Raw genomic sequence first — 21,326 nt, 5'->3', positions numbered from 1 at the left:
GAGGGGATCTTAATGAAGCGAAGCATAGATCACTAACTCTCAGAGCCGCCCAGATTTAGAAATGCCACTGTCTTGGCCCGGTTTTCAACCTCTCTGTGGTCTGGTGGGAAAAGCACAGGCCTGGGAGTTCCAGCTCTGCCTGCGATGTGGTTTTGGGCCACTTCCCTAAGCACTCTGAGTCCTCACTTCTCTCCCTGTGAAACAGGGAAAATATTCACCCCTCCCCACCTCCTAGGGATGTTGACAGGACAAAATAAGATGAATCATATCAAGTGACCTATAAGTACAAAGTGTGATTAATATTTCCACACAATGTATGTGTGCAAAGTTGTGGGGTTTTTTTGTGTGTGGGGAGGGAGCACAGCAGTCAGAGTCTGTGTCTTTAAAGCTGCTTACAGTGGGAATGGTCTCAAATTGTCTCTAATTGGTCGTATCAAGAGAACAGTTGCAATTATATAACAGATCACTGGTAGGAATGCAGTAATTGGTCTTGGTTTTATTTAATGAGGTACCTTAGCACCACTTAGACTCGAATGGCTACATGGATGAGGCTTCTACGTTGCCAGCTGGTCTCTTACCGTGCTCTTCTCACCCCTCAGACACATCTAAGGCTCTTCAGCTCTGCCCAGGTGTCATCAAGTGGACTCTCCCCGATTCTGTAGAGCAAACGTCTTTTTACACCTAATTTTCCTTCTTTAGACAAGCCGGGGAGGGACGGGGCGGACTACAGAGGTAATCTTACTGTAAGATTACCCTGACTAGAGAAGGCACAGATTTGGAAATCTGGCGAGGAGCCAGAAATCCGACCCCATTTCCAAACTGCCTTTCTTGCCAGGCTGGTGATTGCAGTCCTCCAAAAGAGGGCTTCCTCTTAGCCACACTTATAGACTTTTCCTCTGGCTCCCCTCTTTCCTCCCTCCTCCTCATTTCAGAGGGACAGTGGGGGATGGTTTTTGTCTGGTCTCGCGCTCGGCAAGTTTGAGAGAACCGGACACCGGCCCGCTCTCGCCAGTCCGTTCTGCCGCAGCGGAAGGCCGAGTCATCGCGGGCATTGTTTTCGTGCCTTGGGCTCTGGAGGTGATGGGTGCCCCACTGCCGCTGGGCGTCGGGTGGCCCAGAGTACTATCCGGGGCAGTGAGTGAAGTGGTGGTGTTTGTGCCTTCCCTTTATTTTTAAATTGTTGTATTGTACTCTCCAGGTAGCCCCGTAGCCGTTTCCCCTTTGGTAACAGGTATCACGTCTGACTTCAGCCTCCGCGATGTCACTTTTGTTGTGTTGTTGTTGCAGGGTGGATCCACGCTGTGCTCACATCTCAGGACTGTATGGCTTTTGGAGGAAATTTTTTGCACAACCTTAACATTGGCATGCAGCTCAGGTCGGTCTCCTTCCCCCCTCTGTAATTTTTTGTGTTATTTTTTTCGTGGCATTTGTTACGCACTTACTTTGTGCCAGGCGCTGTACTAAGTGCCGGGGGAGATTCAGGGTCATCAGGTTGGACACAGTCCACGTCCCACTTGGGGCTCACAGTCGCCCCGAGAAGTGAATAGACATGCCCAAGGTCATACAGCAGAGAAGTGGCGGAACAGGGATCAGAACCCAGATCTGACTCCCAGGCTGTCGGTCAGTCGTATTTATTGAGCTCTTACCTTGTGCAGAGCCCTGTAGTAAGCGCTTTGGGAGAGTACAATATAACAATATAAAAGACACGTTCCCTGCCCACAAGAAGCTTATAGTCTAGAGGTTTTTTGGACAAGGAGAGAGGCAAACTCAGGCTGGCCCAGCTCAGCCGCACAATCCAGTGCAGGACAAGGCCTCACGCCGTCAAGAGTGCGGTCAGAACCCTGTTTCAGGATTGTTGCATCGCACTCTCACGAGCTCTTAGTACAGTGGTCTGCCCACAGTAGGCGCTCAATAAATACCACCGATTGATTGGTTCAGGAGCTGCTCCTAAATCTGTTCCCTCCATGTGTTCCTGCTAAAAGATCTCTCATGGGGTTCAAGTCCTAACTGTTCCAAAGCTCCAGCCAAAGCCTGGTGAAGATCGCTACTCAATCCTGTGCAGATGTGGGGTTGGGGTTTGACTGGGTGGTGATGGTTAACCTCTCTGGAAAAGGGATAAGGACGTGTCCAGTTTCATTAACTTGTATTTTTCCCGGTGCTTAGAACAGTGTTAGGCATAAAATCAGTGCTTAAGTGCCATTAAAAGGAAAAAAAAAGCCTAGCCTGCTTGGCTTCTTTTTCCTTGGCTTTACATGAATTAGGTATTTTTTTTTGTGTCTGTTTTTGCTGATTTTTGTCTGTCTGTACATTTGTATGTTGGTTTACTTTTGAAATGTCCTCATTCAAGTAATCCTTCCTCGTGTTCCTTTAGGTGTTACGAGATGGAGAAAAGGCTGAAAACACCTGACCTTTTCAAATTCCCTTTCTTTGAAGCCATCTGTTGGTTTGTGGCCAAAAATCTCCTGGAAACCTTGAAAGGTAACCCAGTCTTTGCCCATCTCGTGTACCGGTAACGGAGTTCCGAAGTGGGGGATCCCAGACCCCCTCGGGGAAAGGGGGGTGGACCGGCAGCAGCAGCCGTGGGCGTTCTCACTGGCTCTGCAATTCGAGGCTTTGGCGCTCTGCCTCTTGGAGGTCTTGGGCGGGGGCAGCGACAGCTGCGATTTCTCTCTCCACCTGGTCTGGTCAGTGCTGTTCTGCTGCCTAGGACCCAGTTTGGAGTTTAGCCACGGTGAGAGCGACCTTGTGGGAAGAGCCAGACAAAGGTCACAGTCCTGGGAGTCAGGGAACTCGGCTCCTCCTCCCTGCTGGGCGACCTTGGGCAAATCATTTCATTTCTTTGGGTCTCAGTTTCCTCATCTGTAAAATGGGGATCTACAACAGGAGCCGGGTCCATCCTGATTATCTTGCACTTATCCCAGCAATTAGAGTATTTGGCACATAGTACGTGCTTAATCAATCCCCTCCCTTTCCTCCGTGCCCCCCCACCCCCGCTGATATTATTATATTATTGTTGTATTTAAGCACTTACTAAGTGTCAAACCCTGTTTGAAACACTGGGGTAGGTGTACAGGTTAATCAGTTTGGACACCGTCCGTAACCCACTTGGGGCTCGGTATATATAGGAGGGAGAAAAGGCATTGAATCCCCAATTTACAATTGAGGAAAAAGAGGCACGGAGAAGTCGTGACTTGCCCAAGGTCACACAACAAGCAATTGGTGGAGCTGGAATTAGAACCCAGGTCCTCTGAACTTCCAGGCCCGGGCTCTTCCCTCTAGGCCGCACTGTTTCTTCCTCATCCTTAGACTGTGAGCCCCTTGTGGGGCAGGTACTGTAACTGGCCTGATTTTCTTGTGCTTAGCACTTAACACAGTGCTTGGCACTCAGTAAGTGCTTAATCAGTATTCTCCTTCTCTTCCTCCTTTTCCTCTTTTCTAAGATAGTCTCCCAAGTGTTTAGCGTAGTGCACAGAGTAAGTGCTCAATGGATACTATTGATCGATGCTTTCTCGACTCTTTGTCTTTCTGGCTGCTGTGGAGCCCAGAGACCTCTCTCCAGAATTCACCTAGGTGCTTGTGATCGTCAGATGGGTGGTCTCTGTCCTCTCTGTCCTGTCCCCTGTCTTTCTCCACCATCAACAGGGGACCGGATCCCCAGATCCTCCGTGTCCCTTCTCAGTCCTAAATGGAAACGCTCAGGACTCGGGCATCTGCTGCCTGAATGCCTCCGTGGGTAAAAGTGTGGCTGGTAGCTCTGACCTGCCCAGTGCTGTCCCTCTTTTAGGGATCAGAGGAACCTCTGCCATCATCTAAATTCCTCAAAACGTCCTTGCTCATCCCTACTCATTTGATTCTCCCCTTGTGACAGCCGGCCCCAAATGAAACCTTCAAGTCCTTTTGTTTTTGCTTTTTTTTCGGAAGGACACAAACCCAAAACTCTAACAGCTTCCAAATGCCTAACGGCCTGACCAGGGAGCAGTTGCCCCCCAACCCCAGCCCCAAGGGCCTTAGGTTAGCGTCAGCCTTCTTTGCCGGCGACCCATCAGCCTTTGCCGGGATCCAACCCAGAAAGCTCGGCGGGGGACGGGTCACTTGAGTACGAACGTCTTCCTTGAGGGGTGCAGAACGTTTCTCATGTTGCCTCTGGAAGATTAGCAGTGTCACCACTTGGAATTACCACCCCCGGAAATGGCAGGCAAATATGTGGCACCCTCTCAGCAGTCCTCTAAGAGCAGATAGATACATGGGGGAGAGATCAGTCAATCAATGGGAATTATCGAACGCTCGGCCAAGTCCACCCAGCCCACGCTCCTCAGCAGCGTCATCCTCACTCATGACGTCGAGAGGGCCAACGGCAACGGGAGGACGGGAGGCCAGCGAGGGAAAAGGTTTCCATGCCATCTTGGGCCCAGGCCTGGGGCAGCCTTCCCTATCTGGCAGGTGACGTGACATTAAGCTGCTTTCTTCGTTTCCTTTCTGTTCCAGAATTGAGAGAAGATGGTTTCCAGCCCCAAAACTACTTAGTGCAGGGAGTGAAGGCATTGCATACCGCTTTAAAATTATGGATGAAAAAAGAAGTAAGTGTTTTGGGCAGGATTTTATTTTTTGGTTAAACAATCTAATGTTTTTTTGGGGGTGCGGGGTCAGTTCCTAGATTTGTGCAGATGAGAATGATTTGGGGCCGGCTCTTCATTTTGCAAAAATTCTTTGTCGGGGTGATGAGGATCCCGTAAATGGGTGGGGGCGAAACCAGGGAGACCTCACGAATTTCTCATGATGTGATTTGAATACGAACACCTTCCTTGAGGGGCACAAAGCGTATTCCTTGTTGTCTCTGGGAGATAGTGGTGTTACCATTTGGAATTTCAGCCCCCGGAGATTGCAGCCAAATACTTGGCACCCTCTCAGCGGTCCTCAAAAAGCAGACAGAAGAGACCAAATCAACCAATCACTGGGAGTTATCGATCGCGTATTGAGTGCAGAACACTGTTTTTGGCACTTTTTTTTACGGTGTTTAAGTGCTTACTTTGTTCCAGGCACTGGACTAAGCACTAGGGTAGATAAAAGCCAATCAGGCTGGACAGTCTCTGTCCCAAGTGGAGCTCACAGTGTTAATCCCCATTTCACAGATGAGATAACTGATGCTCAGAGGAATGACATGACTTTCCCAAGGTCACACAGCAGACAAGCGGGTGCAGCCGGAATTAGAACCCAGGTCCTCCTGATTCCCAGGTCCCTGCTCTTTCTACCAGGCCACGCCACTTCTCTATTGAGAAGCTCAGAATAAAGGTCTTTGCACGATGCTAGGCACATGAATCTCTCGATGGCTTCCTAGTTTGCTTATGGATTTTGGGAGTTGGAATGTGAGAAGAGGAAGATAGTATAAATTATAGTATATAAATACATAAAGATATTGTAAGTTATAGTAATGTCTTTTTCCCTCTCTAGGCTGTAAGCTCCTTGTGGGCAGGGAATGTATCTGCCAACTCCATTGTTTTGTATCGCCAAAGCGCTCAAAACAGTGCAGTGCACATAGTAAGCACTCCAGTGCCACTGCATGATATTTGTCGTGTTTGGGCCTCTTTAGTTAGCCAAAATACATCTTCCTGTCTGCTGTTGCTGTTATTAGTATTTATTAAGTGCTGACGACTGAGATAGATGCGATGATCGGGGCATGATTCCGATTAATGAGCCTGCTGGTTGTTCTGTCCAATTACAGCTCGTCACAGAACACGCCTTTGAGATTCCAGACAACGTAAGACCCGGACATCTTGTCAAAGAGCTGTCTAAAGTGATCCGCTCCGTGGAGGTAAGGGCAGTAGCCGGGGCCTAAGTGTGGGGTAAAATTTAGTTCTGCCGCTCTAGGAAAAGGCTAGAGAAACTCCAGAAAGTTACATCCTGCTTAGGAAAAAAGAAATCTTACGTGAGCTGGCCCTTTCGCCCTCCGCCTGAGTTGTTTTCAGATCTGAAATCTCAGAAAAATACATGGGAATCAAGACCGTTTTCGTAAACGTTGGGTGTGCAAAAGGGTCACCTTATGCCTTTGGGACTCTCTGGAAGGGGCAGAGTATGTAATAATAATAACTGTGGTATTTGTTGAGCGCTTACGATGTGCCAGGCACTGTACTAAGGGTTGGGGTGGATGGAAGTAAATCGGGTTGGACCCAGGCCCCGTCCCGTATGGGGCTCACACTCTCAATCGCCATTTTACAGATGAGGTGACTGAGGCGTGGAGAAATGAAGTGACTTGCCCAGGGTCACACAGCAGACAAGTAGTGGAGCTGGGATTAGAACCTGTGACCCTCTGACTCCCAGGCCCGTGCTCTATCCCCTGCGCCGTGCGGCTTCTCCCGGGGGTGTGTGGAGTTCGGCCTTGTGGACACGGGGCGTGCGAACCTTCCCATTCCCGGCACCCCCGACCTTCCTTGTGACCATCTCAACGGGCTTTAGGGCACAGGGGGCATCTCAGGCCGTCTGTCCACAAATTTGGTCCCATTAGCTGGTGGGGCCCTAATGCAACTCTTGCAGAAATTCATTCTGTAGTATTTATTGAGCACTTATATGTGAAGAGCACTGTACTAAACACTCGGAATGTACAATTCGGCAACAGATAGAGACAATCCCCGCCCAATAGGGGCTCACGGTCTAAACGATGCCGCTCTGCAGTCCTCCTAAGAACGAAGCTCAAAACTTGAGGCCCCTTGGGTGAAAAAGAATCTTCCCCAGTATGAAGTAATTCAGAGAGGAACCGAAAAGGGGAATTTTAAAGGGGCTGAGTTTCTTGTGGGGAGTGAGGATTTCAGGCATCTTATTTCCAGGTACCATGTAGTTTTGCAATAGAAGCCTCCATCCTCCGCCACTTTGCTCTGCCTCGTGGCTAGTGAGGAGAAAAATCACATGCCCCTAACCTTCAAAAGGTCAGTGGGAGGGCGGCAAGACAAGCGACCTTGATATGCATTGCAAGTCGAAGGGCAGATGCGTGGAATTGATTGATTTTGATGTTCCTCACTGCACTCCCAGGGAGCGTGGCTTGTGTCGGTTAACCCGTCACGGAGCTTTCGATGGGGGGGAATTCTGCCTGATTAGAGGAAATGACAGCTCCAGGACTCGGGAGCACGTCCTTTCGGTGACTAGCGAATCAGACGTGGATGTAAGAGAAACGTTTGGGGGAAGCAACACCACCTAGAGGAAAGAGCTCGGGCCTCGGAGTCGGAGGACCTGGGTTCCGATCCCTGCTCCCCCACTTACCTGCTGTGTGACCTTGGACGAGTCACTTCACTTTTCTGGGTTTCGGTTCCCTCAGTGGCAAAATGGGGATTCAGCACCCGCAGTCCCCCCCTTCGTAGCCTGGGAGCCCCATGTGGGACCTGAGAATCTGGTATTTACCCAAGTGCTTAGAATAGTGCTTGGCGCTATGCAAACGCTTAACAAATTCCATGATGATGATGGTTACAGAGATAGGTGCTAATTCCTGGAAGTCCCAGACTGAGGGAAGTGCATGCAGTGAGGGGATTTCTATACCCTTGCTATTCAGACTTAATGGAGCCATTTTGACTACTGCATTTGGGGGCATTTATATCTTCTTGTCTTCCCCCATTCGACTGAAGCTCCTCAGTGGCAGGAATTCAATATTCTATTTCTCTGTGGTCCTCAATTGCCTAGTACAGGCAGTACTAGGCACTTAAATGGCACTTAAAAAATGCCATTCAAAAAAAACCCAAACAAAACATGCTACACACTCTGATTCACTTTGTAGTTCTTTTGCGTGCACTAAAGCCAAACGGAAAGGAGGAATCGACATCTCTGTTCTGGGACAGGGGAAGGGGCCTGCGGTATCTTCCAAAATAAGAACGAACACTGCGTGGTAATTCTGGTATTTGTTAAGCGCTTCCCATGTGCCGGGCACAGTACTAAGCACTGGAAAAAGACCTCGCTGCGTTGGCCGGGAATCGAACGTGGGTCAACTGCTTGGAAGGCAGCCGTGCTCACCCCTACACTCCCCATCACCACCCGCCTACCACCAGGCGCCACTTGAATGATTTTTCGACACCGTTGTCCCTCGATGGAAAGATCCTGGGCCGGGAGATGGGGGCGGTGGCCCGGAGGAAGCGGTGGGGGACGTGGCAGCCGCGTTGGGCCCTCTGCTCGCTAGTGAAGATCGAGCCGGCCGGTTGACGGACCCGTCCGAAACGAATGTCTTTCCATTCCGAAAGGAGGAAAACAGCAAGCCGCCGAAACCTCAGGTCCTCCTCAGCCCGGGCCAGGTTTCCCGCTCCTCGAACGAGGCGGCTTCCCCTCCCCATTCCAGACGGAGGATGAGGAGACTGCGGGACCACTCTGCCAGAGCGCCTTCGAACCTGGACATCTTAGAGCTGCACACCAGGGAGGTCCTCAAGAGGCTGGAGATGACGCCGTGGGAAGAGGCAAGTACTCTGTTCCTTGGAGAAGAGCGTGGCTTAGTGGATACAGCACGGGCCTGGAAGTCAGAGGGCCTGGCTTCTTATCCCGGCTCCACCATGTGTCTGCTCTGTGACCTTGGGCAAGTTCATTTCACCTCTCTGGGCCTCAGTTACCTCATCTGTAAAATGGGGATTGAGACTGTGAGCCCTACGTGTGTCCAACCTGATTAACTTTTATCTACCCCAGTGCTTAGAACAGTGCTTGGCACATAGTAAGTGCTTAACAAGTACTATTATTATTATCATTGCTTTAATTGGAGGTGGTAGCCAGAAGTCTGGGCAGGGTACGGGCCTTCTGTCTCTGTCGTAACAATAATAATAATAATAATAATGATGATGATGATGGTATTTGTTAAGCGCTTACTACGTGCAGGGTACTGTTCTGAGCACAGGGTTGGATACGGCAAATAAGACTGGACACCGTCCCTGCCTCAAAGGGGGCTCACGGTCTTAATCCCCATTTTACAGATGAGGTGACTGAGGCGCAGGGAAGGGAAGTGACTTGCCGAAGGTCCCACAGCAGATGAGTGGTGGAGCTGGGATTAGAACCCAGGTCCTTCTGACTCCCAGGCCCGGGCTCTGTCCACCAGGCCGTGCTGCTCCTCGTCCTCTCCTTTCCCACCCTGACTCTCAGTAGATAGCCGGTGCTCAGTCTGCGCTGTCGACCGATCGCTGCTCTCGTCTGGCTGGAGAAGTGAGAAGCGGCTAGGTCTTGGGAGTCAGAGATTTAACCCGGGGAAGGCTTCGTTCTTGGGCGAAGAAGCAGCGTGGCCTAGTGGATGGAGCATGGGCCTGGGAGTCAGAGGACCTGGGTTCTTATCCCGTCTCCCCCGTTTGTCTGCTGTTTGACCTTGGGGAAGTCACTTCACTCCTGAGTCTCAGTTGCCTCATCTGTAAAAAGAGGATTAGGGCTGGGACACCCATATGGGATAGGGACTGTGTGCAGCCAGATTAAATTGCATCTACCCCAGTGCTTAGTACGATGCCTGGCACAGAGTGAGCACTTAACAAATGCCATTAAAAAAAAACCCACCCCAAAATGGAAACTGGGAGCTTAAAAGTCGACCGGCAGGCACTGGGGAAGATCCCCAATACCTTTTGTCCAAAAATAAGTTGGGAGGCTTTTTATGGGGTGCTGCCCACTTACTTTCAAAGGCACTGTTGATATGCCAGCAGGGAAGGCCTAAAATGATCGAGCCTTATTGCGGTGGGGAGGGAATCACTTATATGAAACATTTTGGCATTAGTGTGTGTAAAAAAACAAAATGGTAAAACTAGATTGGATTATAGGTTCTAATCCAATATAGATTCCTGGAAAGTTCGATTGCGTGTCTCGGACAGTCCTCTGGGCAATCATCCGAGGCGAGTTCCCGGACTAGGGAGTCCGTTCTTTGGCCAGAGGGCCACATCCTGCCGCTCCAGTCCAGGCGCTCAAAGACTTTGGCGGTTTGGACGCCGGAGGGGAAGGAGAGCCGCCCTCTGGCCCCTGCTCAGCTAGGAAGTCAGTGGGTCAGATGTCATAATCCGCTGTGGGTCCTACCCACGGTTGTGTTTGGGCTGCCGCAGGAGCGTCCGTCGCTCTGCAAGGCCCTCGGGGGGGGGGGGGTATGGAGGTACGCGCCTTTAGACTCGGCTGCTTCCTCTTCCTCTAGTTCGCCATCACATCTTGTCTTCCCCGCTGGCTCGCAAACTCCTCATGGTCAGCGTTTGTGTCCATGCCATTAGGGTCAGAGTTGGGCCCGAGTCTTGGGGAACCTTTCCCAGGGCCGGTGAGAATGGCGGGGATGGCGGAGAGAGGATGCCTCACGCCCCAAAGAGGCTGGAGGGTCACCCCACCTGCCCAAAAAAGGCAAGGAGCTGGATTGGAGCGATGGAGTAGAGGAGGCTGGGAATTCCCCGTGGTAGTGCTGCCCTGAGGTTAGAGATGTCACGTGGTACCTTCCTTGGGGGAGTCTGTTCTGCTCCCAAGAGACTCACCGTGGAATCAAAATCGCTTTTCACCAGGAAAAAAACATTTTGCATTTCCACAGCGTAACTCCTCAGACTGTTAGTGATTTGAGGCAGTGGGGGACTGGTGGAAAGAGCAAGGGACTGGGAGTCATCAGGAGGCCTGGTTTCTAATGCCAGCTGTGCTCCTGGCCTGCTGGAGGGCCTTGGGCAAGTCACTTAACCTCTCTGGGCCTCCGTTTCCTCTCCTGTAGAAGGAAAATAAGATTCCCCACTCTCCCTTCCTCGTAGGCTGTCCGCCCCACGTGGGACCAGGACAGCATTTGATCTGATTGTCTTGTGTCTAGCCCAGTGCTTCAGTCCTAGTAACCTGTGGTGATTATTAAAGAAAACGATCATTATTGGGGTAGAGAAACAATAGTAAATTCTGCTTTTGCCCCTTAAGGATGTCTTGAACTCAAAACTTAACGGAAGATTCAACAAGCCCCTGCAGCCCTCCTCCACGGTGCCCGAATGGCGAACAAAAGACAACGACCTGCGCTTACTGCTGTCCAATGGAAGGATAATTAGGTGCGTAAAGTTCCTTGAACTCCTTTTCCATGGCCCTCACTTGAAACCCTTTAAAAAAACCGGACTAAACCCATTCTTGAGTAAGCAGGGCTCCCTCTGAAGCACTGTGGTTTAGTGGAAACGGCACGGGCTTGGGTTCTAATTCCGGCTCCTGCAACTTACCTGCTGCGTGACCTTGGGCTAGTCACTTAACTTCTCTGTGCCTCACCTACCTCATCTGTAAAATGGGGGTGCAGACTATGAGCCCCATGCGGGACAACCTGATTACCTTGTAACTACCCTAGCATTTAGAACAGTGCTTGGCACATAGTAAGTGCTTAACGAATACTATTATTATTATTATTGTTATTATTATTATTACTCATCCAGGATCAGTGGGGAAAACAAGTCAAGGCTGATGGAGAGGCCCCCTTAGCACTAATAATAATAATAATTCTGGTACTCGTTAAGTGCTTATTATGTTCTAAGTGCTGGGGTGGGTACAAGTTAATCAGGTTGGACGCAGTCACTGTCCCACATGGGGCTCACAACCTCAATCCCCATTTGACAGATGAGGTAACTGAGGCCCAGAGAAGTGAAGTGACCTGCCCAAGTCACATAGACAAGTGACAGAGCCGGGATTTAAAACCCATGACTTTCCAACTCCCAGGCCTGTGCTTTGTATACTACACCAGGCTGCTGTACTTAGACTGAGAGCACCATGCGGGGCCTGATGATCTTCTATCTCCCCTGGCTCTTAGTCCATGGTTCAGAGTAAGCACTTAAATACCTCAGTTATTATTAATGTGATTTGTGTGGGGAGATGGTTGGGCAGGACCATACCGTGAGTAGAAGGAAAAAGGAAACCGCCATCTTACCTCCCGGGAGCGGCCCCTCCCCACTCTCCCAAAATCTCTGTGACCACCCTGGGGAAAGAGGTAGAACTGACCACCATCCGCCTAACTCCCCTTCAGGGTCCGGGTGGAGAAGGGGAAGAGGAGGAAATGGGAGGAGGGGACATGGCTATTTTGCACCCTTTTTCCCCTTTGTTGGTGCGGCCCATCACCATCTCCATCCCTCTTTCCTTCTTGCGTCTCCCCCATCACCATCTCCATCCCTCTTTCCTTTCCTTCTTGCCCCATTGTCTCTCCCACCTCCCGTCCTTTCCCCGGCCTGTTCCTCCCCAGACAATCCAGTAAATGACCAGGTAGAGGCTGGATGATGGCAGTAGTTGCCAGGGAAGGCAAGTCTGGAAAGGAGTGGCACACAGGATGGATGCCAAGGTTGAAGGGCGGCATAAATATTGTGCTGCCCCTGACACTCTCTAAGACTCAGCTGGCCTGTCCCTGCTTCTGTGGGGACAGGCCAAGCTCATGACCCTCTGTAGCATCAAGTGGAGAGATTGTAGGGTTTGTAATCGCCAGGCAAGTAGATTTAGAGGGTTCTTCCCCCGGCCCTATTTCCTCCAAAGAGCTCGTGCCCCCTCCAAGGCATCCCGGGCACCCTTTCCGGACCTGTCCCACCCGGGAAGCTGGGAGCGGGGAGGATAGAGGGTTCAAAATGGAGGTGTTTGGGCTCTGCTGCTGTGGGAATTTCCCAAACAGGCCTGCAGACATTTGTATGTATTCCTCCTGGGGCACTAACCCGGGTAGGCACAACACAGGAGAGAGAAACCAGCGGGCAATAAGAAAGAGGAGACGGTTCCTCCAGGCCCAAAGACAGAAAGGCATGAAGAGCAGATAGGAAACCAGCATCCAGGCCAGCCCCCCGATCGAGGCGTAATCCTTTCAGGAGGAACTTGGTTCTCAAAGGGTGAAGGGCCCAAAGTCACATAAACACGGCCATTCATAGGACACCGAGCACCATAAGTTCTATTGACTGGATGAATGACGGTAGCCAGACACAGACTCAGAGAGGAACACAAAGGCAGAGAGAGAGAGAGAGCATGCAGACAAAGGCAGAGGCGGTTAGTCTCCAGAGGCAGACAGCCACAAACCTGGGAGGATTGTTGCGGGCACGAACCCAACACAGACGGGGCGGCGACGTCAGGAGAGGTAGAGCCAGAGGGGTGTGGGAGGAGCCGGGGGAGAGCAGAGAGTTTGAAAAGAGCCCCCAAGTCCCCCAGAACGTTCCTGTTTAGATGCTTATATGGGAAAGCGCGAGAAAAGCCACAGGGACATACAACACAGTGACCTGCATTCAGGATCATGAGCTCGTATGTGAACATTCGTGTACAAACACACACACACATACACAAAAACACACATATTCCCCTCCGCCTCCCTCCCCATCAGGTTGGAGTTCCTTGCTGGTCCTCAAAATGGCATTGTTGACATTATTTCTTATCACCTAATACAGATTCTGTGACAAACTTCACCAATCTGCAATCCATCCCAGGACAGTGTTCAGCAGCCACAGAACATCTGACATATTCCACTTCGGTTTGGTTAAGGCAACGTTTGTCAAACACTAGAGGTTAGGGAGATATCTTCTCAGTCCATACCGTGCATCTCAGTGGTTAAATAGTAGTGATAATAGTGAGCACTTATTCCGTGTACTTAGTGCTGGCGGAGAGTATCCAGGAGGGAATTCGGCAAGGACGCCGTCCCTCGAGGACCCCGCAGTCTGTGAATAAATGTGAGGGGGAGAAGACTTGAGACAGACGCCTCGGGAGCGATGAAACAATAAGACATTATAATTGCATAAGGGACAAGGACAAAGACACAGAATAGAAACAACAGTCATTAGGGAGCTGCGGCTGGAGGGGCAGAATTTCAGGCTCCTTGTGATTCCGGATCCGCGGCGCATCCTTTAAGTGTTACTTGGCTTCGACATCTGGTCTGAATTAGTGGGCGGATAAATCTCCTCTGCAGTTTTTGGTACTAAACCGGAAAGGTGAAGAAGAATAACTGTCCCGTCTGACCTTGCGGTGGGTGTGTGGATCTCTCTCCAGATGAGATAGGTGTTGCCAAGGGGCTTTGAAAAATTCAGAGCGCTTAACACCTTCAAGGTATTCCTTTAAATTATTTTGCCATCCCTGAATAATGAAGCCTGTGGTGAAATAATGACATACCGCATATACTGTGGTGAAATATTTAGTATATGTGGCCTATGAAAGGCCCTGAGTAGTGTGTAATTAGTAAATGTCAAAGGCATTCCTGTTGAAGCAGTGTTGCTTAGTGGAAAGAGCCCGGGCCTGGGAGTCAGAGGACTTGGGTTCTCTTCCCAGCTCTGCCATGTACCTGCTATGTGACTTTGGGCAAGTCACTTCACTTCTCTGGGCCTCAGTTTCCTCATCTGGAAAATGGGGATTCAGTACCTATTCTCCCTCCTACCGAGACAGTGAACCCCATGTGGGACCTGATTATCTTGTATCTACCCCAGTGTTTAATGAGGTGTTTAGAACATAGCGCTTAACACGCCATTATTATAATCATCATCATCATTATTGTAATTATTATTATTATCCCAACTGGCGGGGGGAGTAAGGAAAAGCCCATTAGTCCTGTTTTTCCACAGAAACATGGGAGGAGAAAATGTAATTCGCTTTGAGTTATCCAGGGGTGCCCAGGGTGGGAATTGTCTGATTTCCACATTATCCAGGATTCTCATTCGATATCCCCTCTGCTGCCTGACTTTCGGTCGTCCCCCTCAGCGGATGGTGTGAATGGAGGGGAACGGAGAGAGGAGGTATATTTCTGGTCTACCTGTGGTTAAACAGTTGGTAGGAGTGTTGCCCGGAGGGCGTGGCCCAGATGAAAAGCAGCGTGGCCTAGTGGAGAGAACACGGACCTGGGAGTCAGAAGGATCTGGGTTCTAATCCCAGCTCCGCCATTTGTCTACCGAATGACCTTGGGCAAATCATTTCACTTCTCCGAGCCTCAGTTCCCGCATTTGTAAAATGGAGATTGACTGTGAACCCCACATGAGACAGGGACTCTGTGCAACCTGATTTGCATGTATCTACCTCAGCAGCGTCTAGCACATAGTAAGCGCTTAACAAATAACCACTGTTATTATTAACAGACACCAATATTATTATTATATGTTCTGGGATCACCTTAGAATTGTAGTTTTCCCCTCAGCCTCACCCGCCCTTCCAATAGATGCGTGCCGGTGCCCATCCCGCGGGAAAATGTTCCTCGTCGGTTCCGAGTGTGAGGAAAGAGCCCTGGCTGGACCACGGTTTTTCTAATGCCTCGTCCGTCTTCCTCTCCCTGTGGCAGAGATGAAAGACAGCCCTTCACAGATCGAAGCTTATACACCGCAGACAGCGAGGATGACGACGACAGAGGAAGGTCAAAAAAGCCGAAGAAAGTCAAGATAGAGCAAAACTCAGGATTGGAAGGAGAGGGACACGGGGAGTTCCAAAAACCACTGAACAGTAAGTTGGTCTTCCCGAATCCGCCCATGAGCAGCGGTCTTCCGCCTGTCACCGGGTCCGGCGAGTGCTGCCATTCGGTAACGCACTCCCTCCAGGGTTTGAATTGGGAATAACGGATTCTGGGAAGTTAGCAGAAGGCCTGACTTGAGTGGGCTGTCAAAAAGCCCACTCCCATGCAGGAGGTCAGGGCAAATGCCCCGTAAATCAATCAATCAGTGGTATTTATTGAGCGCTTACTGTGTGGAGACTGACAGATTAAGCGATCGGGAGAGTACTGTCTAACAGTATTGGTCCCAGATAAGGGTCGTGAACTGGCTTCCCCTCGAGGTGTCTTGGTTTCCAGTATAACCGGGCCGAGGCCGAACCGTGTCCGCCGCCAACTCCACCCACCCTCCTTCTCCCCCGGATTGGGCGCGTCAGACTCTTCCCCCGGGCCCAACCTATGGCAAGAGCGTGCCGGAAGCAGCAGAGAAATCTCCAGAAGTCCCGCAAGGCTACCCGGGACCCCAGCAGTAACGTCTACAGTTGAACAACCATCTTCCTTGGGGCGCTGCCGGGGTGCCCTGCTCTGGCTCCCAGCAGTGATGGCACGGTGGCTCTTATCCTCCCTCTCTGCCAGAGAAGACTTTCCCCAGAGTAAGAGACGCTCTTCCCAGGGCGCTGGCAACGATCCGATGAGCGCCGCAGAATCCTCAGGTCGTCAGTCCAGTCCGGACCCCCACGGAACATCGCGACTGAGGACGGTCCCGATGCCTTGGGATCCCCAGGCGAATGGGACCGGTGCACGGAGTGAGACTCCCCGAAGGCCAGGGTTGACCCGGTGGCCAGTGGTTTCAGGGCCAGAGCTCGCTCCCAGGCCGGACAGAGCGAAGGACTCTTTCCCAGCGGCGAGCTGTGTTGTAAACCCACGGAGCTGGGACCGCCATCCCAGTGCACAGCGGGGAACCGTGCCGGTTGGAGAAGGACCCCGACGACCAAACCGCACCATCAGCCCGCTTGAGGAAGGAGAGACATCATTATTTTTCGAGGAGCCTGTTTGGGCCTGTCAGGGCTTTCGAAGCCCAAGCCCACTCCGAGATGTCCGTCGCGTTAGGCTAAGCTCTCCTGCCCCGGTTCCCCTCCAGACACCGCCCCCGAGGGATCGTGTTCTCAAACTCACCGGCTCTGGGAAGGAGGCATCTCCGGGCCATAGAAGCAGAGCCGGGAGGCGGCAGCAGTGCCCAGAGAAGAGCGGATGGAGGCTGTAAGCTCACTGTGGGCAGAGAACATGTCTACCAACTCTCTTGTATCCTCCCAAGCGCTTAATGCAGCACTCTGCACGCAATAAGCGCTCAGTAAATACCACTGACGGGAGACACACGTGCACACGCATGCAGAGAAAGACATCGCCATCTTGTGGAATAGTGCCCCCCGTGGTATTGTGTAACTTGCTTTTGAAGGCTAAAGTTCTAGTTTCGGAGCACTGGATTACGTTTTCTTTGGAAAGTGAAATGTGAAATACTTTAATAACTTGTGTCACCCTCTCCGCCTTCCCCACCCCCCCCCCTTTTTTTTTTTGTCGACCACAGTGTTCTTTGAAAGTGTGAAGTCAGAACTCAGGAATGCCTCCTCAGAATACTCTGATGTTTCAGATTCAGAAGACTCTGAGCTTGTGCGCACTCCTCAGGTAAAATTCCCAGCCTCATCAGGCAGAACTCCCCTTTGGGCAGAGAAGTAGCAGCCGCGCTTAAACTAGGGGCCACATATGGGCCCCCTCCTCTTGTTCGGAGGGGCGATCGGGTTCAGGTTGGGGCAGGGGTGTAGTCCCACCTGCCTGCCTGGGTGGTTGAAGCCAGAACGTAAAGCAGTGCTTTAATGCACTGGGAAGATAAATGGCCTAGCAGAAAGAGCACAGGCCTGGGAGTCAGAGGACTTGGGTTCTCACCCCGGCTCCTCCACTTGCCCGCTTTGTGACCGCTTAACATGTCCGTGGCTTACTTTCCTTAACTGTAAAAATGGAATTCAGTAGACGTTCTCCGTCCTGCGTAGATTCGGAGCCCCGTGTGGAACAGGGGCTGTGTTTGATCTGCGTGTACGGTCTTTACCCCCACGTGCTTGACCGTGTGCCTGGTCTTCCTCATAGGAGATCCAGCCGGGCCTGTCTGACACAGAGTGTGGCATGAAGGTGACAGGGTAGGCTCCTGGTACCCAGCCCAGTTCTGTAGCTGGCCTGAGCTTGGTCTGAGGCTTGGTGCCCTCCTGGCCATGCCAGCCTTTCCTAATCCACTGCCTCCTCCTCCTCCATCTCTCACCCGTCACTGGAAAATGTGCTGACTTCAGTGACAGCTCCCAGTTCTGTGCTTCTAACAGAGACCTTGTTGAAAGTTTGCCGGGTGCCGGCTGGTACGTGATCTTGGATCTCCTCCAGGCCAAGAGCGTATACCGCCTTTCTGCTTCGGCAGAGCTGTTTGCCACGTAGTGGCACCCTCCTCCCAGGGTTGGGTTTGGTGAGGATGAGAAGCAGCGGGGTCTAGTGGAAAGAACCCGGGCCTGGGAGTCAGAGGACCCGGGTTCTAACCCCGGCTCTGTCACGTGCCCTCCATGTGCGACCTCAGTTTCCTCTTCTGTAAAATGGGGATCTGGTACTCGCTCTCCCACTTCGTCAGACTGCGAGTCCCCTGCGGGACAGGATATGATCTGATCATCTTGTACCATCCACAATAATTATTGTGTGGAGTGTGCTAGACCTTCACCCCCTGGTAGACACTAACTGTGGATCCAAAGCCCAGAGCTGTGGGTGTTTTTATTTAATTAAAATTTTAAAAAGACTGACGTTTTTCCCGGTTCACATGGTCCGTTTTTACCAGCTCAGAGTTGAATGATTTGTGCCGAGTTGTCCCATTTCCATGAAATCTTTTCTTCTTTTTGCAGCAAAAATATTCCTCCACAGAGGAATCGGAAAGCTCAGGTGATGAAGAGAAACAGGAAGCAACGTCAGATTTTAAGGAGGGCTCTAAAGTAGTGAGGACCCTCTACCAGCATAGCCAGAAGCCATTTAGAAGAGAAATTCCAAATAAAAGGTAAGCTGCCCCGCGGATAGAGACGCTGAGCCGGCGGGCCTCGGCGGCCCCCGGGAAAGCCCCCGGCGATGTCTGCAAGTCAGCCGGGTTCCCTTCTCAGTTCCGTGTTCTCGGCTACACGTAGGGAATGTCCTACCTCAACCAGCACCGAGGAAGACGCTATCGAGGGCATGCTATCCATGGCGGGCCTGCACTACCCACCGTGTTTACCGGCTCGGACACAAAGCACACACTTCCCAGATAGAAGCGCTCTTCAGGAATACGGCGCCTGCCCCCGGAGCCGGCCCGAAGACCACAAAAGGGGGGATTACGGTAGGTTTTTTCCACCTCCCACCTCGGGAAGCCGGTGGGACGGCCTCTGTGTGGGGAGGTGGTGGCCCTTGGTTTGGATCGGGCCGATCTAAAGTTTGATTCCCCCCCGACCCCGGCCCCGTTCTGCGGGTTTATTGAGCGCCTGCTGTGAGCAGAACACTGTTCTAAGTCCTTGGGAAGAGTGGAATAATAATAATAATAAGACGATGACAAAACTGTGGTATTTGTTAAGCGTTTGCTCTATGCCAAAGAACAGAACGGAACAGGATGAAGCCCAGGGGTAAGTACAGTATATGCAGGTCGAACACAGTCCCTGTCCCACATGGAGATGGCCGGCTAAGTAAGAGGGAGAACGCATCGAGTCCCCTTTTTACAGATGAGGAAACTGAGGCCCAGAGAAGTGATGAACTTGCCCGAGATCAGTCAACAGGCAAATGGCAGAGCGGGAGTTAGAATCCAGGTCACCTGATTCCCAGGCTCTTGCCGGGATCTTTCAGTCCCGGCTCTTTCTCATGCCATCCCTGCCCCCAATGAGCTTCCAATCTGGAAGATGGGCATGGGACCTTTTCATTCGTTCTATCGCCGTCATTGTCCTCCTGGTAGTTTATTGGGATGTATTTATTGGGCTCACAAATCAGTGAGGGAAAACAGCAATTTCCAGAAAACCACCGGGGGCCGGAAGTGCATCCCAACAAAGGTCACTGCGTAACAAATCTCTGTTCCCCGTGGCTTCCTGCTCAGCATACCCATAACATGAAACGCCACCTCCACAAAGTTTCCTGTCCCAAACAGGAAAAGTTTTCCCTGAAATATTAAAAGTTTATCGCCTGAGGCAGAGTTTAGTTCAAATGTATTTCCTTTTAATACACGAGTCGAGACTTTAGAGATGTCTACGGCCTGCCTGCTTTTATGAGAAATCCCGCTCTACAGTGCAGACTGGTGTTTTCTATATATTTGTAAGCATCTGAAATGTAAAATTAGGCCTCTGCTGTTAACACTTCTCCCTCGTAAGTGGTAAGTCGATACGTGGTGGGCGCGGAGATTCGGCAGTTTATTTCAGCAAGTGAGCACCACAGAGTTCCCGTTCTCCCAGAGCGCAAGGGTCGGATCCTTGCAGATCCTCGCATTAAAGAAGATTCTAATCAGTCAGTTAATACTCTTCCTTTCCAATGTCCTTGTTTAGTGGTGAAGTCAACAGATGGTTGAAATTGGCCCAGTGGGTCTGTTTTCATCTGAGCGGTGGCCATAAGCAGTCTTAATAAAAAGTGACGTTCCCTGCCCACACTGAGCTTACCGTCTAGCAAGTAGCCCTCAGGCACAGAAGCCCATGTGGGGGTGACGTACCCCAGGACGCCCCCCACCCCCTCCCTGGCTGTCCTGCTCAAGCGAGCCCATTTCCACCCCGCGGAGCTGAAACGCAGCCAGAGTCACGAGAGTGGAAACTCTGTGGACGGAAAGAGGCCTCGGGTGGAATTGGGAGACCCACTGTGGAATGAGGGTTTGCTCAGGCACTTGTCCCGGGCAGAGGCAACCAGGGACAGAGCCCGCTGAAAGCGGGTGGTCAGTGGGGCACCTCTGGGTAGGCTCCGGCCCTCGCATTCACAAATGCTTCCTCTGGCTACCTTCATTCATTCAATCGTATTTATTGAGCACTTACTATGTGCGGAGCACTGTACTAAGCGCTTGGAAAGAACAATTCGGCATCAGACAGAGACGATCCCCATGGTGTTGGATCACAGTCTAGAATGGGGGAATCAGACGACAAAATAAGTGGGCATCAATAGCATCAGAATAAATAAATGGCATTATAGATATAACTCGTCATTAGTAAAATAAATAAATAATACCCTGGCCTCCCCTCTTGGTTTAAAGCGGTCTTACCTCTCAGAGTCCCTAAAGATTGTGGCCAGATGGAGAGAGCTCAGACCTGGGAGCCAGAAGGACCTGGGTTCTGATCTCGGATCTGCCCCTTGTCTGCTGTGTGATCTTGGGCAAGTCATTTCACTTCTCTGGGCCTCACATACCTCATCTGTAACACGGGGATTAAGCCTGTGAGCTCAATGTGGGACAGGGACTGTGTCCAACCCGATTGCTTGTATTCTCTCCTCCCCCTGCCCCCACCAGCGGTCAGTACAGTACCTGGCACATAATAAGTGCTTAGCAGATGCCACAATTATTATTATTACCATCCGACTGGCAGCACACATGAACTAAAACCTCTATCCGCAGGTCGGCATCTCAAGGTGGAAGAGAGAGACCTATCGACTTCTTCGTGGGTTCGACGGCTCGACGTGACGTCCAGGTTCACCGCTCAGGTAGAGCCCGGGAGCACGCGGGTTGGAGGGTCGTCCTTGCCTCCGGGAGGCCACGTCACCCGTGTTTGCGGAGTGAAAGGGGTACCGGGCACTGACCTTGGCCCACGCCCAGCTTGGCAGGGCAAGAAAGGGCAGCCTGGCAGGCCCAGCCGTTGCCCGCACCCAAGAGGGACTTTGACAGTCAGTGGTGGGGATACTCATGCACACACGTGTCGGGGAAGAGCGCTGCACTGGGGGCTCGGGAATATACAAAAGCACCTCTCTTCTTCCCCGACCAAGCCCTCATTTCCTCTTCTCCCAC

At 51.4% G+C, this 21,326-nt stretch overlaps 1 protein-coding gene across 3 annotated transcripts in view; it reads left to right on the top strand.

Moving 5' to 3' along the window:
- KDM7A (lysine demethylase 7A) overlaps positions 1-21,326 on the top strand; it is a 65,996-nt gene that overhangs the window by 43,209 nt on the left and 1,461 nt on the right. The window contains exons 8-18 of one of the 3 annotated variants that reach the window (XM_029075093.2): positions 1,288-1,375; positions 2,372-2,478; positions 4,486-4,577; positions 5,720-5,809; positions 8,214-8,423; positions 10,852-10,976; positions 15,182-15,339; positions 16,908-17,005; positions 18,250-18,398; positions 18,523-18,710; positions 20,940-21,025. In XM_029075093.2, the coding sequence (XP_028930926.1) occupies positions 1,288-1,375; positions 2,372-2,478; positions 4,486-4,577; positions 5,720-5,809; positions 8,214-8,423; positions 10,852-10,976; positions 15,182-15,339; positions 16,908-17,005; positions 18,250-18,398; positions 18,523-18,710; positions 20,940-21,025 (1,391 nt within the window). Of the gene's footprint in view, positions 1-1,287; positions 1,376-2,371; positions 2,479-4,485; positions 4,578-5,719; positions 5,810-8,213; positions 8,424-10,851; positions 10,977-15,181; positions 15,340-16,907; positions 17,006-18,249; positions 18,399-18,498; positions 18,711-20,939; positions 21,026-21,326 lie in introns of all 3 variants that reach the window. The other 2 variants (XM_029075091.2, XM_029075094.2) reach the window with 2 other exon arrangements.

This window comes from Ornithorhynchus anatinus, chromosome 11 (assembly GCF_004115215.2).
Source record: "Ornithorhynchus anatinus isolate Pmale09 chromosome 11, mOrnAna1.pri.v4, whole genome shotgun sequence".
Taxonomy (NCBI): domain Eukaryota; kingdom Metazoa; phylum Chordata; class Mammalia; order Monotremata; family Ornithorhynchidae; genus Ornithorhynchus; species Ornithorhynchus anatinus.
Note: the sequence above shows the minus strand (reverse complement) of the source record. Positions and strands in the feature narration are given on the sequence as shown.